This window comes from Ovis canadensis, chromosome 1, assembly GCF_042477335.2.
Source record: "Ovis canadensis isolate MfBH-ARS-UI-01 breed Bighorn chromosome 1, ARS-UI_OviCan_v2, whole genome shotgun sequence".
Classification (NCBI taxonomy): Eukaryota; Metazoa; Chordata; class Mammalia; order Artiodactyla; family Bovidae; genus Ovis; species Ovis canadensis.
This window is the reverse complement of record NC_091245.1, coordinates 217,598,737-217,617,246: the sequence shown is the minus strand read 5'-3', so window position 1 is coordinate 217,617,246 and position 18,510 is coordinate 217,598,737. Positions and strand designations below refer to the sequence as shown.

Sequence of the window (18,510 nt, the reverse complement as noted above, 5' to 3'; positions counted from 1 at the left end):
ATCACTACAATTTGAAAGCATCAATTCTTTGGCATTTAGCCTTCTTTATGGTCCAACTCTCACATCTGTACATGACTACTGGAAAAACCATAGCTTTGAATATATGGACCTTTGTTGGCAAAGTGATGTCTCTGCTTTCTACTGCTGTCTAGGTTTGTCATAGCTTTTCTTCCAAGGAGCAAGTGTCTTTCAATTTTGTGGCTGCAGTCACTGTCTGCAGTGATTTTGGAGCCCAAGAAAATAAAGTCTCTCACCATTTCCACTTTTTCTCCATCTGTTTGCCATGAAATGATGGGACTGAGAGTCCCATGAACAGTATGAAGAGGTGATACTATTATAGAATAATGGGGGCAAACACTTTTAATGAAAGCAACATATCCTAGTATGAGCTGTCACATAGTGTAGAGCTTTATGCATTTTTTCCTGCTGGGCTGATGATATGAAAAATATTCCTAATACAATTGAAAGCCGTTCTTGAACTCACCAAAGCAAAGGCGTGTTTGTTTGCATCTGAGAGTTTGTAAGTTGACAGACTGTGAGAGTAAGTTTAGACTTGTTCTTAAGTTTTTACATTCTGAAATTTTCAATTTCCTGTTGAACATCTCTAAAAGAATAACTGACCAGAATGGTAGAGATTCTATGTGGTTGAAAGGCAGATATATCATAACTTCTTCATTTATGAAATAGTAAAAATAGCCCCTATCTCTTTGGCCTTAATGGACAGCTACTAATATACATGCAGACATAATTTCTAGTCTGTGGTGTTTGGGGCATTCTTGCATTGAACACTTTGATTGCCATGGTGCTTTGGGACGGACTTCTCTTTAAAGTTAACATGGATTGCATACTCTCTGGCAGTGTTCCACAAACCCCTTTTGATTGAGAACAGACCAAGGTTTGGGGAAAGATATATGCATTTGAATGAAGATCAGAAAGAGACTGGTGAGCAGAAGGAATTATGTAACTATGGAGACACTGGTGTGGAGTGCTCATGTTGGAGCAGGTTAGAGGGGTTTTGTTTGTGGAACTTATCTGCAGGATATTTTCTAGTTATGTTATTTTTTTCCTTAAACTTTGTAACTTATATGTGTTTTTTATTGAAGTATAGTTATATAATATTTTGTAAATTGTAAGTGCACAATATAATGATTCAAAAATTTAAAGGTTGCACTCCATTTATCGTTACCATAAAATATTTACCGCATTCCCTGTATTGTATATCATTATATCTTATTTTATACATAGTAGTTTGCATATTTTAATCTCCTTGCCCTATATTCCTCCTCCCTCTTTCCCTATCTTCACTGGTAACCACTACTTTGTTCTCTATATCTGTGAGTCTGCTTCTTTTTCATTATCTTCACTAGTTGGTTGTATTTTTAAGATTCCACATATAAGGGACATCATAAGGTATTTGTCTTTCTCTGCCTGACTTATTGTGCTTAGCATTATATCCTCCAAGTCCATTCATTGTTGTTGTAAATGACAAAGCTTCATTCTTCTTTATGGCTGAGTAGTATTTCATTATATATATGTATATATACACAGGCAACATCTTCTTTAACCACTCTATTGATGGACACTTAGGTTGCTTCCATATCTTGATGATTATAAATCATGCCTCTGTGAACACTGGTGTGCCTGTATCTTTTTGAATTAGTGTTTTTGTTTTTGAATATAAATTCAGGAATGGAATTGCTGGATCATATGGTAGTTCTATGTTTAGTTTTTTGAGCAAACTCCATACTATTTTCCACAGGGGTATACCAATTTATATCCCCACTAACAGTGTGGGAGGTTTCTCTTTCCTCCACATTCTCAGCAACATTTTTTATTTGTGGTCTTTTTGATGATAGCCATTCTAACAGGTATGAGGTGATAGCTCATTGTGGTTTTGATTTCCCTGACAGTTAGCAATGTTGAGTGTCTTTTCAGGTACCTGTTTTCCATCTGCATGTCCTCTTTGGAAAAATGTCTTTTCAAGTCTTCTGCCCATTTTTAAATCAGGTTGTTTTCCTTTTGATGTTAAGTTGTATGAGCCGCTTATGTATTTTGGATATTAACCACTCATTTGCCATATCATCAGTAGGTTGTGTGATATCATATTTGAATGTCCCTGAAAATATGAGGTTTTAGAGCTAAGATGGGCTTTAAGAATAAAACTCAAATCCCTTGTTCTCAGTTCAGTTGCTCAGTCATATCCGACTCTTTGTGACTCCATGGACTGTAACACGCCAGGCTTCCCTGTCCATCACCAACTCCCAGAGCTTGCTCAAACTCATGTCCATTGTCAGTGATGCTATCCAACCATCACCTCTTATTTTCTAGCTGAAGCTCCTCTGGAGTCTAGCCTGCTTTAGGTTAGATGTTGGTGTTAGAACTTGACCTGAGTCAGATCTGACTTCCAGATGAGGGCCATTTTTCAGTATATCAAGTTGCTTCAGATTAAAGGAGAAAAAGAATACAAAGACAAATATGTTTTTTATTGTATTTTATTAATGAAAAATAGTAAAATAATAGCATTTGTTTTATTCCTTTTTTGTATAGCATGTACTTTTTGGTAAGTGGAGATATTTTTAAAAATTTGAGTTAAGTAAAATAGGGATATTAATACTTTTTGAAAGCTGAAGAAGACAGACAAAAATTCATTTATAAAAATTTCAAGCTTAACCTATCTTAGGCTATATCAATATTGGATCTATTTTTCCCTTGTTCAATGTAGAAAAAGTATTGGATGCTCAATATGTGTTTGTTTAATGAATGAATGAATTAGTCAAGCATTCATTTGGAACCTAGTAAATGTCAGGTCTGCTGAATATCATCTAATCCTCAAGATTCGATCGCTTTCCCAGCTTTCTTCAAAAACCTCTGAAATCCTTTAATAATAACCCCTTTCTTTTACTATGGGTTTCCCCAGTGGCTCAGATGGTAAAGAATCTACCTGCAATGCAAGAGAACTGGGTTCAATCCCTGGATCAGGAAGATCTCCTAGAGAAGGGAGTGGCTACCTACTCCAGTATTCTTGCCTGGAGAATACCATGGACAGAGGAGCCTGGCAGGCTACAGTCCATAGGGTCTCAAAGAGTCAGACATGGCTGAGCAACTAACACTTTCATTTTCTTTTAATATAGCTATATAGTAGATATTATTTGCTTATTTTCCACATCTGGCAATTCTTTACAACTATTTGCTTACATACATACAAGTAACTACTGTTTTGCATGGTCTAGATTTCCTTAGGAAAGTCTTGCATTTACATAAATAAAGTCTTAAATTTTACATACTTTGAAGGTCAGTTTACAGGTTTTGAGTATATTAGGGCTAATTTAAATCTTTGCTTTTTATAGCAGGTGAATTGAGCTCCAAATATTCAGATGGTACCGTATAAATTACTAAGAATTTTATATGTTAAACCTAGTACTTTATTGTTCAACAGGGATGATAGGTGATATAGAAACAGAAAACCAGGCACCAAGACACAATACTGAAAATGTGGGGAAAATATCAGGAAGCATCAGGAGACTGTTGACAATTATTTCTATCTTAAATGTCAGGTCTTAGCAGATCTTATTCTAGTTGGTTGCTAAGGTTCATATTCAATTACATTAAACCATCTTGAAATACAAAGGAAAAAAAGACCACACACAGTTTGGAGAGGAGATTTGGAAGAGGCTTCTGTACTGGATTTTTAAATATTTGATAACATTTCATTTGGAAGTGGGTTTCCATTTGGTCCATGTGGCCTCACTGGGAACCACTTGATGAAAGTTTTAAGGGAGTAGAAATCCATTTTAATGAGGACAGTAGTTTAGTAATTAGGGAGTTAGATGTTATTTTTTTGGGAATGAGTTCCTCACCTTGAATGTATTTCAGGAGAAAGTCATTGACAGTTTGTGGGGAGAGAATAGGATAAGAACAGATTTGTATGTTGTGAAGGAGACTGAATTAGAGATAGTTGGATGGCATCACTGACTCAATGGACATGAGTTTGAGCAAATTCTGGGAGATAGTAAAGGACAGGGAAGCCTGGTGTGTTGCAGTCCATGGGGTCACAACGAGTCAGAACACAACATAGCAACTGAACAACCACAAATTCTTCTTAAAATTCTGAGAAATTGTGACTCCCTTCTTGACGTCTAGTTGACCTTTGGTATGATTTCTTCTTGCTATTTTGAATAATAAATAAGAAAGAAGATCTGTAGTTTATAATGGATTAAATGTTTCAGATGCTACATTACCCCACAAATACAATGGATGTTTGTATTTTTATTTATTATGTAATTGGTATTACTTCTAGAATTTGCTTTTACAGTTCACAGATCAAAAAGAATCTATGAAAACACAATGTTCATATTTTAAAGGATCATGTCATTATAGCAGCATGTCTGGGAACATAGTTCCTGGGATGTCTAAAATTTATATTGGGTTGTAAAACTGAAGTATGGGCCAAGGGTTAACAACCTTGAATTTTGCCCTTAAAATTAGTCTCAGAAAATCTACTTAATTATAAATACATTACTACTGAGTAGTGTCCTTCTGGTTGATATGCCCAGAGCTACCTTTTCCAGCAGTTTTTTAAGCACCAGTCCTTCATTTTGGTTCTAAAAATGAAATGGGTTCCTCCTCCCTGGTTGGGACATCAATTTTTACCTGCCAATACAGTTTGATGAGCTTGCTTATACCATGTTCGCTTCCTCCACAGAGCCAGAACATGTAGTCAGCAATCATGGCACTCCTAAGAACAAGGACAGATTAAAAAAAAATTTATAGGTAGGACAGAAGGAAAAACTATAGCAGGCAGTATATATAAATACCAAAGAAGATCTTGTTTAAATTTGACTAGGCTAATATTAAGCAAAGCATAAAGCACATTTTAGAATGTAGAAAGTAGGTCTTTTTTTTTTTTTTTTTTTTGGTACTGAAATTAAATCTAGAAGAGAAGCAACATGCCATTTGTCTTCTACATGGTTTTTCTGTTTATATAGTGTAAGAATATTTAAAGAGAATGCTTCATTTTGGTTACCTCTTAATAAACTTCAAAGCATTTATAGAGTAACAGTTATTTTATGGACTCTAGAACATCTTCAAATCTAGCATAACATATATAGCTAACTGTCATATTGGTATTTAGGCATGTCTCAGACTTTACCTAAATTAGAGATTATTCACCTTGGGATTAACTAGTCATCTTAAAATTGAAAATAAAAAATTTCCAACTCAACAAAAACTTTGCTTTCCTGGCCTTGGTGTTTCATTGAATTAGTTTTGGAATCTAGTGTGTATAACCACCACATTAGTCTTATTAAGCTGAGGGGATATTAAAAACTATTGTGCAGTGGATATTAATTCATTGCTTAGCACCCTTTGGAAAAACAGTTTACTTTTATGACTTTTCCTCTGCTGGGCTTCTCTATTTCTTTTCTCCAGAGATTCCAAATCCAATTAAACCTGACTAGAAGTAATTCCAAATTGTCACATTGGCCAATTAAACATATAATAATCCTGTGTGCCCAATCACTAGTACCAAAAGTTTATTTACTTAAGCAGACCTATCACTTTGTACTCTGAATGTTTTTCTTATCTTTGTCTGCAGATATGTGTTGTTTCTCGACATAACTGTAAATTGAATTAGAAATTTTCCTTCCCTAAATATATATATTGTTTAAGACAAAGCAGCTATAAACTTACTATGGTGCTGGGTTGAAGAATTAGAATGCTTAGATTTTCACTCAGGACAGATAAAAAATTAGGCCTCTCAAGATTAACAATGGGAAAAAGTACTACCATTTGAAGGATTATTCAGCTCAATATTTCTCTTTTCACACATGTGGTATTGAAATGAATCTATCCATCGACATTTCAAAATAAATGGCAATAATTTAAGAATAATTTTTAGAAACCTTTTTATATTTTTCAACTTAGCACAGAAACACTTGTAAAATTTTCTTCCTTTAATAACCGAAAAAGGAAATCTACTTGACATGTAGGTACTTGTCACCTAACAGAAATCCATTTTATAAATTCTGAATTTAAGATATCAAGGAAAATGTAAAATCTTACTGCCGAGGGCAGTACACTCTAGATTCATAGAAGTTGGGTCCTCAGAGGTGAAGACTTCATCTGCACTCTGATTCCTCCTTTTGTCAGCATGCGGATATGTAATACGGCGCAGACAAACACTGCTTAATGAGGACACCAGCCATTAAACAAGGTATGGGAAGCCTCTTTCTGTAAAGGCGTGAGTGCCTGCCAAGTTGCTTCAGTCATGTCCGACTCTTTGCAACCCCATGGACTGTATGTAGCCCACCAAGCTCCTCTGTCCATGGGATTCTCTAGGCAAGAATATTGGAATGGGTTGCCATGCCCTCCTTTAGAGGATCTTCCTGACCTAGAGATCGAACCCATGTCTCTTATGTCTCCTATGTTGGCAGGCAGGTTCGTTACCACTAGGGCCACCCAGGGAAGCCCCTTCTGTAAAAGGCCAAATAGTAAATATTTTAAGCTTTGTTGGCCCTCACTACTTATATTTGCCTTTAGAAGCAGCTGTAAACAATAAATAAACACATAAGGATGACTTTCTGTGTTCCAGTAAGATTTTATTTACAAAACACATATCCTGAGCCAGATGTAGCATAGTTTACCTAACTCTAAGATAAACAGAGTATTAAGCTGAGCAACAGGTGGCAAGCTAGATATAAGTGTCAGTCAGTAGTCAGACACCAGCTTCTACACATTCTAGCCACAGGTCCCCTTAGATATTTCTGGGACAACATACATATTGTACTAAAAATATTGAGCAGAGTTCAGGAAAGAAACTTCACAGTTTTGAGACATGCAAGAACTATAACAGTTAACCCTGGATCATAGACACAGTGGCTCAAGTTAAGTAAAATCTAAATCGATTGTTTCTCTCATGTTAGTCATTGCTGTCCTTCTGTTCAGTTCAGTTCAGTTCAGTCACTCAGTCGTGTCCGACTCTTTGCGACCCCATGAATCTCAGCATGCCAGGCCTCCCTGCCATCACCAACTCCCGGAGTTCATTCAAACTCACGTCCATCGAGTCCGTGATGCCATCCAGCCATCTCATCCTCTGTCGTCCCCTTCTCCTCCTGCCTCCAATCCCTCCCAGCATCAGAGTCTTTTCCAATGAGTCAACTCTTCACATGAGGTGGCCAAAGTACTGGAGTTTCAGCTTTAGCATCATTCCTTCCAAAGAAGTCCCAGGGCTGATCTCCTTTAGAATGGACTAGTTGGATCTCCTTGAGAGAGCCAAGGGACTGTCAAGAGTCTTCTCCAACACCACAGTTCAAAAGCATCAATTCTTTGGCGCCTTGGATTGGAACAATTGTGAGAGAAGAGGAGGTAGGTTACTACAGTGGGCTTCTCAGCTTTCCTGCATTTGTAAACCTTTTGGTGAGTTGTTTTTGAGTTCATCGTTGCAAAATTAGGAGTTTTGTTGTTTTTATTAATGTTTTCCAAAAGTTGCTTTTCTATTACAATGTGTGGTCAAAGTTTACTGCTTTCTTAAGTATGATTTTATGACATGTGGGGGCTCAAGTCCTTTTTCCAAGGCAACACATCTCCAAATCTATATTGAAATTAAGTGAAGAATTAAGATTCATTGAAATTTACTACCTGCCCTCAGTGAAGCAAAATTATTATAACCATAAAAAGATAACAAACTATAGTTTCATAGAGCTCCATGTTTGCTGGGCTATTTTTCATAAGTGTAGTGTGTTTCTCCCAGTACTTGGCACAGAGCTGTATTCATATTAGGAACACAATGGGGTTGCAGTTGCTCCGACACCGTTTGCTTCTCAATGGAAATGGCAGTGATGCTTTTACCCCCTACTTTCCTTTGTCTGTTGCCCTATCTTGGCTGCGCTAGAGCTTAGCCTTTATGAAACAGTGTAAACATCAGTGGAAGAACATGAAAAGGGCATGGAAATAACATTGTGCCATGCAGTGCTTGTGAGACAAGAGACAGTGGTTTTCCATCATGCTGAACTTATAAAGGGCAAAGATAATTGATTAATTATCTACAAGGGGTCAAGTACCTGGCGGGATCCTGAGACTTGACTCACATCATGAGTCAGAAGGAAACACTAACCCGTCACTCTTCCTACATTCCTTCAGGGATCTTTTAGACTTTTGTTTACCTTTATACTAATATCCTAGATGCTAGTTGATGTGACTCAGTGTTACTTCTAAATGTCTTCCTTTCATCTTCTTTATTCTATTCAACTTTCTTTGACTCATCTACTGAATGTTGTAGCTACACTGGAACTGTAAGATCACTTTAGCCAAACCCTTTCAATTGACAGTTGGGAGTTTAATATGTCTGTTTTGAGATATACTAAGTGCTGAGCACCATGAGAAGCACTTTACATGCAGAATGTGAATCCGGCCCACCCACAATTCTGCTCCAGATCTTATCCTGTCCTGCCCACCCATGGAAACTGCTCCAGCAATTTTCTTGCTCTTTCTCTTACTTTCCTGCTCTTTCTTTAAATTTCTCCTTTTCTCAGAGTTTTCTACTAACACACAAAAGTGCTGTTCTTCCTACCATCTTAAAACAAAACAAGACACCCCCAATACCTCTCTTGATTCACTTCCCTTCCAGTTATCATCTTAATTCTTTCTCTTAAAAAAAAAAAAGCAAATGAATGAAAGAACAAAAACTTCCCTCTGCAACTCACTTCAGCAAGGCTCTTATTCCTCCCACTTCACTGAAACTGCTCCTATTGATGCTGCTAATGGGCTCCACACTCTTAAATGCAGTGGCTTATTTCTCAGGCTTTAGTTTACACATCCTCTCCAGTATAACTGATGCAACTGTTCTCTCCTCCAGTATCCTCCTCCCACTGGGCTTGCACAGATCTGCTCTTTATGACTTCCCGCCTATCTTCCTGGGTGCTCTTTCCAGTCTCCTTTGCTGGCGTCTCCTCATTTTCTTGGACTCCTAGCCTTGGAGTTCCCAGGGCACAATGCTTGTACCCATTCTCTCTCTTTCTGTACTCAATCCCTTGGTGATCTCATCAGTGTCATGGTTTTAAACACTATCCATGGGCTGACAGCTCATTCATTTATACACCGAGTTTAATCCTCTTCTTGGATCTGCAGGCTCTTGTTAAAGCTGCCATCTCAACATCTCTACTGGGATACCGAATCTTATCTCCATACCTGAAACCCTGATCTTCCTTTCTTCCTCTGTCTCTAGCAGTCTTCTCCATCTATCTAATTTCTTAGGCAAAAATCTTAGTGTCATCACTGATTTCCCTCTTTGTCTCACATTCCATCCAAGATAAAATTCTGGTCAGGTTATCTTAAACCTATTTCAAATCCTGTCTCTTCTCACCACCTCCAGCATTGCCATCTGGTCCATCACGTCTCACCAGGATTATTGCAACAGACTCCACACTGGACTCCCTGCTTCTCGCTTCTCCCTCCGTCTATTCTCAATACAGCAGCCAGAATGATCCCATTAAAATTAGTGCACCAGAGCAGGTCACTGCTGTGCTTAAAACTGCAAAGGCTTCCTATTCTCACTCAGAGTGAAAACTCATCTTTAAAATGGAATTTGAGCCTCATGCCATCTGGTCACATATTACTTCTCTGATCTCATTTCCTAGTTGCTCCAAACTGTCCACCTGCTTTCCTCAAAAAGAACAGGTACACTCTTGCCTCTGGGATTTTGCACCTGACAGTCTCTGTCCTAGAATATTCTTTCTCTAGACACCCCTGACTCTTTTGCTCAGCTTCTTCAAGTCTTAATCAGGTGTTATTTTTCTCAGTAAAGGACGACCCTGATACACTCTAATCCTATTCATACTCTTGCTTGTTTTTACTTTTTCCACAGTACTTATCACCATTTCACATAGTGTTTATTATTTTTCACTTTGGTAGTATTTATTACTGTCTTCTTCAACTATGGGGTCAGCCAGCCAAGGCCTGTGGGTCAAATCTGGTCTGCTACTTGGGTTTGTTAATTGAGTTTTAATGCAACATAGCAATGCTCATCTATTTGTGCACTGTGTTTTGTCTATGACTGCTTTTGTGCTATAGTAGCAGAGTTGAATAATTATAACACAGACCTTAGGCCCCCAAAGCCCCAGTATTTACTGTGGGGTCATCACTGGAAGGGAAGCTTCCTGAGGGCCAGAACTGTTGCGTATTTGATTCACTCTTCTCTCTGCAGTGCCCAAGGAGTGCCTGGCATTGTGAATGAGGTACTCTATAGTGTGGTCATCATACAATAAATATTTGTTGATTAAATGACAAAACATTATTTACTTCAACTAAAAAGCTTAAACTATGACACATAGTTTACTAGGACTGTAACACAAGCAGCCTGGCTCTAGGTCTACCTCACCATCCATGTTTAACAGAAAGCGTTTTTAGTAGAGGTGACATGGAAATGAAGGGACAGACTGGGCTTTGTCGATTTCTCCAATGTGTTAAATAGAATCCAATGCAACATTTAGCTCATATGAGAGCTTAACAAATGCTAATGGATGCTGATGTATTTACCACATAAATGAAAGAAAAAAGGTACCAAAAAGAGTGGCTTAATGTGTTGCATTTAAATTTATTTTTAACATGATGTCTTGAAAAATGTGTTGATAATTACTATTTTTTTTCTGCAAGTAAATCAACTATTCTTTTGATACTGTATTTGAATTCTTTAAAAAATATTCTTTCTGAAGTCACATTTACTTAATATGTCTGTTAAATGTAACAGGGTCAGAATCTGGCTTTCAAATAAATAGCATCTAAAATAAAAGATTTTTATGTCATGAATTCAGCTTATTGTAAATCAAATCCTATTTCTATCAAATAGCAAATGCACAATAAAAGAATTTGACATGTTGTTATTTATAAGACAGATATCAGTGTTGTTTTCCAAATTAATATTGAAAAAGAATCATGATGAATAAAGATACTCATGCCAGGTGACTTTACACATTGAGTATCTCTAAATAGACTGTGCAATTCTAAAAGTATGAGAATCTATTATTGACATTTTTCCAGGCCTATGTTCAGATTCAAAATTTATAGCATTTCTACTCAGTGTGGCCACATGGTGGTGTAAAACAATAAGATATGGGTAAACAAAAGAAAATCGCATCACACCATCCACTGTGTGGTCTTGTTGGGCTGACTGACTGGGACCTTGAAAAGTCATTCCGCTCAGCATCTTGCCTTTGGGCAGGATCACACTTAAACCTTTCAAATGAGACTGATGATAATCTATTCTATATTAAAGACTTCCGTGGAAGGACATTGCTCTGCTTTCCTCACTGATTCCAGTTTCACAGTCATAAATAGCACCTGCTGCAGTTTTATTCTGTGGGCTTCAGTTATCTATCCAGTGGTGCTGCAGCCCCAACTAGACTTTATCCTCTGTCTACGTATCCTCACAATAGTTTATTAATCTTCTCTTCCCTAAGTTAATTAACTCCAATTTCTTTAATCTTTCTCTGTGGGTCCCCTTTGCTTGACATTAGTCAGTTTCACGGTTGTCTTTTTAACCTTTTTAAGTTGCTACTCCTTTCCTTTCTTCTGCAACCAGAAAATGACCTCTCTCAAGAGTTTATAGATAATCTTTCAGAGTTTGTATGCAGCTATTTCACTTGTGTAACTGGTTTAAGTACTTCTTAGATGTGTATCTATCAGATAATTTTCACTGCAGAATTCTTCTTTATTTTCATTGTATTTAACAGGTTGTTTCCTTCTTCTTATACTTAAGAAAGCTCAAGAGCATATGTATATGCACACCATTAATTTTATATAAATTAATATGGATGCAAAGTGCATATTCCTTCTGAATACAAATACATGCTAATACTAAAGAGATTATATTTTGATTGGGAGGAGGGCCAAACTAGCACATTCACTCAAGTTCATGCACACACACACAAACACACAATGCATCTTTTTGTAGGCTCATATATTTTCCACATGGCAGTTAGCCACAATGATGTTTAAAAATGTAACTGTAAATTACTTCAATAAAACCCGAACTCCTATGGTGGCCTGCCACTATTGTAGTAGGCTGTCCTTTCTTTCCTCCTCAACACTTTTTCCATCCAGTGTGGCTTATTCAGTTGCTCAATGCAAATAGGATGTTTCCAACCTTGGAGCATTTGTGCATGTGGTTCCTCCTGCCTGGAATCTATCTCCTCCTTCAATTATTCATCTGGCTGCTCCTTCTCAAGATTTAGGCCTTTGGGCTTTAGCTTAAACATTGATAACCTCTTCAGCGAGGTCTACTCAGACCATTTTAACTAAATAAGTTCTGCCCTACCTCAACCAGAATCTTATCCTTTTCCTGTGTAAGTCTCACATTGTGTGATTACTTGTTGATTTACTTGTGTATTACCTGCTTTCCCTGGACCTGTATTATCTGATATGGTAGCCACTGGACATATGTAGCTATTTATATTTAATATTTAAATGAATTAAAATTAAAATTTAAGCTTTAGTTTCTCAGGTACACGAGGTACATTTCAAGTGCTCAATAGCCACAAATAGCTAGTGGTTACTACAGTGAGTGACACAGAACATCCCCATCAACTCCAGAAGTAGCTCTAGACTAAACCTCAGGAGGCACTGTTCTTGAGCCTCTTTCCACACCTGATAGGTAGTAGGTGCTTGTGGGGGATAATTTTAAGTGTCAACCTGACTGAACTGTGGTGTACCCAGATATTTGATGAAATATTCTTCTAGGTGTGTCTATAAGGGTGTTTTGGGATGAGATTAATATTAAATCCATAGACTGTGTAAAGCAGATTGCTCTCTCCAAAGTAGGTGTGGTTTATCCAACCTGTTGAAGGCCTGAATAGAAAAAAAGGTTGGTCCGTCTAGTCAAGGCTATGGTTTTTCCAGTGGTCATGTATAGATGTGAGAGTTGGACTGTGAAGAAAGCTGAGCAACAAAGAATTGATGCTTTTGAACTGTGCTGTTGGAAAAGACTCTTGAGAGTCCCTTGGACTGCAAGGAGATCCAACCAGTCCATTCTGAAGGAGATCAGCCCTGGGATTTCTTTGGAAGGAATGATGCTGAAGCTGAAACTCCAGTGCTTTGGCCACCTCATGCGAAGAGTTGACTCATTGGAAAAGACTCTGATGCTGGGAGGGATTGGAGGCAGGAGGAAGAGGGGACGACCGAGGATGAGATGGCTGGATGGCATCATCAACTCGATGGACGTGGGGCGAGTGAACTCCAGGAGTTGGTGATGGACAGGGAGGCCTGGTGTGCTGCGATTCATGGGGTTGCAAAGAGTCGGACACGACTGAGCGACTGAACTGAACTGAACTGAACTGAAGGGAAAATTCACTTTGATTGTCTCTGAGTTGAGACAAGTCTTCTCCTACCTTCGGATTCAGACTTGGCTTGGAACCCATTGGCACTTTGGGTTCTGAGGTCTTTAAACTCAGACTGCAACTGCAGCCCGGGCAGATCCCGAGTCTTCAGCTTGCTAGCTACAGATCATAGGACTCCTTGCCCCCCAATAATCACATAAGCCAGTTCCATGTATATTTATTTCCTACTGGTTCTGTTTCTCTGGAAAACCTGATGAATATGGTGCCCAGTAACTTATGTCTGCTTTTGTTTGCCCTTTGCCTTGGTCATCCTCTTTCCTACTCTACTACCCCTAGTTCATCCGGAGGCTCAGCCCCTGTAGTGCTGAAGGTTCATGCATTTCAGTAGTTGATGGACACTGAGTAAGTTAATTTTAGTCTTTGGATCTTTGTAACAAGCAGGCCACTGTGCCTAATTGCCTAATTCTAATAGCTGAAATTTGTCCCTGAGACCAAGCTTCTACCTTTTGCAGACCAAACCTAGTTCAATGTGTTCCTAACTTGATTCCAGGTGTGGTTATCCTGGAGTCCTAGCCATACCTGCTCTTGCAAGATTGTCCAGTAATGGATGAGAGTTTTCCTTGAAGCTCACTGTCTGCCTGCTAGCCAGGAATTTCAAATATTGTCTGTCTCTAGATTCTCAATTGATAACCACCACACACTACAACAATAATAGTATTGTTATTTGTAACAGCAACTAATATTTCTTGAATGCCTACCATGTACTGGTTGGCAAAAATTTTCATTAGGGTTTTTCTGTAACATTTTATAAAAAATTCAACCGAACTTTTTGGCCAGCACAGTATACAGTAATTATTTTTCCATCTCATGTAATTCTTACACTCAAGCTATGAAAGGAGGAAACTGAGGTTCCTCAGATTGAGGATATTAGTTTTCCAAAAGTGGTGAAAAGATCAGAATTGAACAAAATACATTTGACAGCAAAATTTGGCCTCTTCACTGTGGTACTGTACTCTTTATTAACAGTACTATTTGTTAGTATGTAAAACCATTCTTTTCTTTTGTGGCTTTTACAAGACTTTGTTAACTTTTGTTGGAATTCCTTGGTGCTAATTTCTCGCCAAATTGTTGACTACTGGTACTCTCTAAAGACTCTACTGCTGCGGTTGATGAAACAGTGAGGGTAGTTACTATCACCTACTGGTGTCTGGTCCTCCTCTCCTGTCCCTATCCCCTGTTTGTCTCACCAGCAGACATGCTTTCTCCTTGGTTCTGGCTTGTTAATCTGACACAGTCAACTTTTCCTTTCCTGGCCATATCAAGAAATGTATTATTATTCCTATAGAGAAATATATGTCTAGTTGAAGAGGTCTAAATGAATAAACTCATTTCAGATTATATATATAAGCTTGCTTTTATTTTTGATGATTAATTTTTCTATGCGAAACCCCCAAATAGGGTTATCAACATTTTCAGTAAATGCTTATTACAATAAGATTTAGAGTCATGGCAACATTCAAAAGTATAAGGACACGATGCTGACCTCTGTGAGCTGCCAATTTGAGTATTGGTATAACAGCCATATTTGAAAAGAGTAATCAAAATACGAGGCAGTTTTATAGCTGTAAAGAACTATGCAAATGTTAAGTACATAATGTTAACTAAGAAGTGCAGAGCGTAAGTGCTATAGAATTTTAAAGGGGGAAATGATTACTTTTGGCTGTAATAGAGTGATTCAGTGCTAAGACCTGAAGAATGACTATCATTATTTTTAAGTGGTGATGAAGAAAAGGGAGCTTCCCCCGCCCCCTTTGGCCCTTATATTACATACAAGGGCATTGAAGGTGGAAAGTATTGATGCAGAATCTAAGGAGAGGCAGAAGGTTTGTGTAAAAGAAGAGAGGGCCAGAAAATTATGTCGAGGACAGATTATGGTATTCTTGGATTCCAAGCAGATGAGTTTGGATTTTTTTCCTGCAGAAGTTAGGGAACAACTGAAGGATTATTGGCAGGAAATGTGATGTGGGATCTTACCCAGTCAAGATCTCTTGTGTTTAGCAGGAACAGTGACAGCCTCCAGACATACAGGGGTGTCTCTACTTTGCTCTTTAGATATGGGTTTATGTGGAACTGAGGTCCTGTTAGAGCCATATGGATTTGTAATACATGCTTTTATCAGACTCAAATGTGCATATTTTGTGAATTCATTTATTCCACAAAGATGGAGATTCTGAGATGAATAAGCTAATGCCTATCATCAAGGTCTAGTGGGGAGGCATACATGCATGAGATAATTATATCTCAACAAGTAAAGTGGGATAGTTGATATATGCACACATGCAGCTGAGATGGTTGGTGTATTCAGGGAAGGAGACCTACAGAAGATGAGAACCTGGTCCAACCTAAAATGTTGAGCAGGTATTAGTCAAGCAAAGCGAGAATAAGACTGAGAAGGGCATTCAGGGCATAGGGTACAGTTGGAACATAGATGCAGAGCTTGAAAGTAGAAGGAAGAGTGGGAAACCCCAGTGGGACCTTCTTGCCAAGTCTAGAGCAGGTAAGGAAAGCAGGGAGAAGGCATGAAGGAGCTTGAGTTTTATCCTACAGGTTTAAAGTACTAAATGGCATTAGAAGTTCTGTGGTTTACAGAAAGAACCTTGGCAACTGTTTTTAAAATTAAAAATAAAAATTTTTTAGACCACACTGTGAGACACATGGGATCTTAGTTCCCTGACCAGGGATCGAGCCAAACCTGTACCCCTGCAGTGGAAATGTGGAGCCTTAAGCACTGGACCACTAGGGAAGCTGCCTTTGGCAGCTCTTCAGAGAATGCATTTGAAGGTGGGAAGCTTGCAAGTGGGAGGTCATTGCTGGAATTCTCCTGAGAGATAATGGATGAGCTTAAACTAGGCAGTGACTGTAGGCTAATAGAAAATTAGACATTGGCACCATTCCTAAGGAAAAAGTCAAAAGACAAAGGCATGTATGAAGGCATTTGAGTCCTTAAATATGGTCCATTCCAGGTCCTGGGGTGACCCAGTATCAGACACTGCTGCTGCTGCTGCTGCTGCTGCTGCTGCTAAGTCACGTCAGTCGTGTCTGACTGTGCGACCCCATGGACGGCAGCCCACCAGGCTCCCCCGTCCCTGGGATTCTCCAGGCAAGAACACTGGAGTGGGTTGCCATTTCCTTCTCCAATGCATGAAAGTGAAAAGTGAAAGTGAAGTTGCTCAGTCGTGTCCGAGTCTTTGCAACCCCATGGACTGCAGCCCACCAGGTTCCTCCATCCATGGGATTTTCCAGGCAAGAGTACTGGAGTGGGTCGCCAGTGCCTTCTCCAAGTATCAGACACTCGGGATGTTTAAAAACATTACCTTCTACTCTTGTGAGAAGACGTTTTCTACTATTCTTCTGAGAAAAGAAAAACCTAAAAGTGAATTCTTTCCTTTTCTAGATGAATGAACTAATATCTGAGTCTCAAGGAAATCATAAATAATAATACTGTAACAAGTTTAGCCTGAAACCAACAGTATACCTCTAGAGTAGAGACTGACTCGTGTCACAGTTCAGTCAGTTCAGTTGCTCAGTCGTGTCCGACTCTTTGCGACCCCATGAACCACAGCACGCCAGGCCTCACTGTCCATCACCAACTCCCGGAGTCCACCCAAACCCATATCCATTGTGTCGGTGATGCCATCCAACCATCTCATCCTCTGTCGTCCCCTTCTCCTCCTGCCCTCAATCTTTCTCAGAATCAGGGTCTTTTCAAATGAGTCAGCTCTCCACATCAGGTGGCCAAAGTATTGGAGTTTCAGCTTCAACATCAGTCCCTCCAATGAACACTCAGGACTGATATCCTTTAGAATGGACTGGTTGGATCTCCTTGCAGTCCAAGGGACTCTCAAGAGTCTTCTCCAACACCACAGTTCAAAAGCATAAATTCTTCGGTGCTCAGCTTTCTTTATAGTCCAACTCTCACATCTATACATGACCACTAGAAAAACCATAGCCTTGACTAGATGGACCTTTGTTGGCAAAGTGATGTCTCTGCTTTTTAATATGCTGTCTAGGCTGGTCATAACTTTTCTTCCAAGGAGCAAGCGTCTTTTAATTTCATGGCTGCAATCACCATCTGCAGTGATTTTGGAGCCCCCAAACATAAAGTCTGACACTGTTTCCACGGTTTCACCATCTATTTCCCATGAAGTGATGGGCCCAGATGCCATGATCTTAGTTTTCTGAATGTTAAGCTTTAAGCCAACTTTTTCACTCTCTTCTTTCACTTTCATTAAGAGGCTCTTTAGTTCTTCTTCACTTTCTGCCATAAAGGTGGTGTCATCTGCATATCTGAGGTTATTGATATTTCTCCTGGCAATCTTGATTCCAGCTTGTGCTTCCTCCAGCCCAGTGTTTCTCATGATGTACTCTGCATATGTCACAGAGCAGCATCAAATTGAGTAATGTACTGCCCTATCTGAAGAGTGTTTATGGAGCCTGATAAACCCGAGAAGCTTGCTTAGTTAGTACTTTTTGTTGAAGATTTCCTTTTGAAGTATTCCTCTGGGAACGTTCCCACCTGTGATCTGGTCTGCTTCCCAACCACTAGTGTCCCTTGACCAAGAATTGAGTCCCTGTCCTTGGAACATTCACCAGCAGAGGGCACCCTCCCCTTTCTGTATGTGTCAAAATCCAGAACATCTGTTTCTCTAATCTAGAACAGGATCATAAAGTTTTATCCAGCTTCTTGTGGAAAGATTATGGAAAAAAAAAAAAAGCACCCCACAACCCAAAGAATGTCATCTTAGGTCTTTCTGAAAAGGGACAAAATATCTACAGGAGAGTCTGGCTGTACAAAAACAGACAATTCTGAGTCTAATTTTGCTCTCGATAGTTCACGCCAGCAGTTTCTAGAGCTAATATAAAATGTAAAGCAGTTGGAAAGAAGAGGATACAGAGGAGAAAATAAATCCATTCGCAGCAGAACAGCTTACAGCAAAAGTAGCCAGAGCTGTCTGGTAAAACTCTTTAGGAGTCAGGAAAAAGCATAGTCTTACAGCTTGCCGTGCTCTCTCTTAATCTCTCTCTGGGTAGGAAAAAAGAAATCCCAGATATACAGAGATTATACGGCCTGATAAACCATCTTTATATCTATTGTACCGTGTCACTGAACCACACCTCATAAACT

At 38.9% G+C, this 18,510-nt stretch overlaps 1 protein-coding gene across 4 annotated transcripts in view; it reads right to left on the bottom strand.

Moving 5' to 3' along the window:
- Nucleotides 1-18,510, bottom strand: part of SPATA16 (spermatogenesis associated 16) — a 269,495-nt gene that overhangs the window by 85,545 nt on the left and 165,440 nt on the right. For all 4 annotated transcript variants that reach the window (XM_069579806.1, XM_069579802.1, XM_069579823.1 and 1 more), the window contains exon 5: nt 4,651-4,735. In XM_069579806.1, coding sequence (XP_069435907.1) covers nt 4,651-4,735 — 85 coding nt within the window. The remainder of the gene's footprint in view (nt 1-4,650; nt 4,736-18,510) is intronic.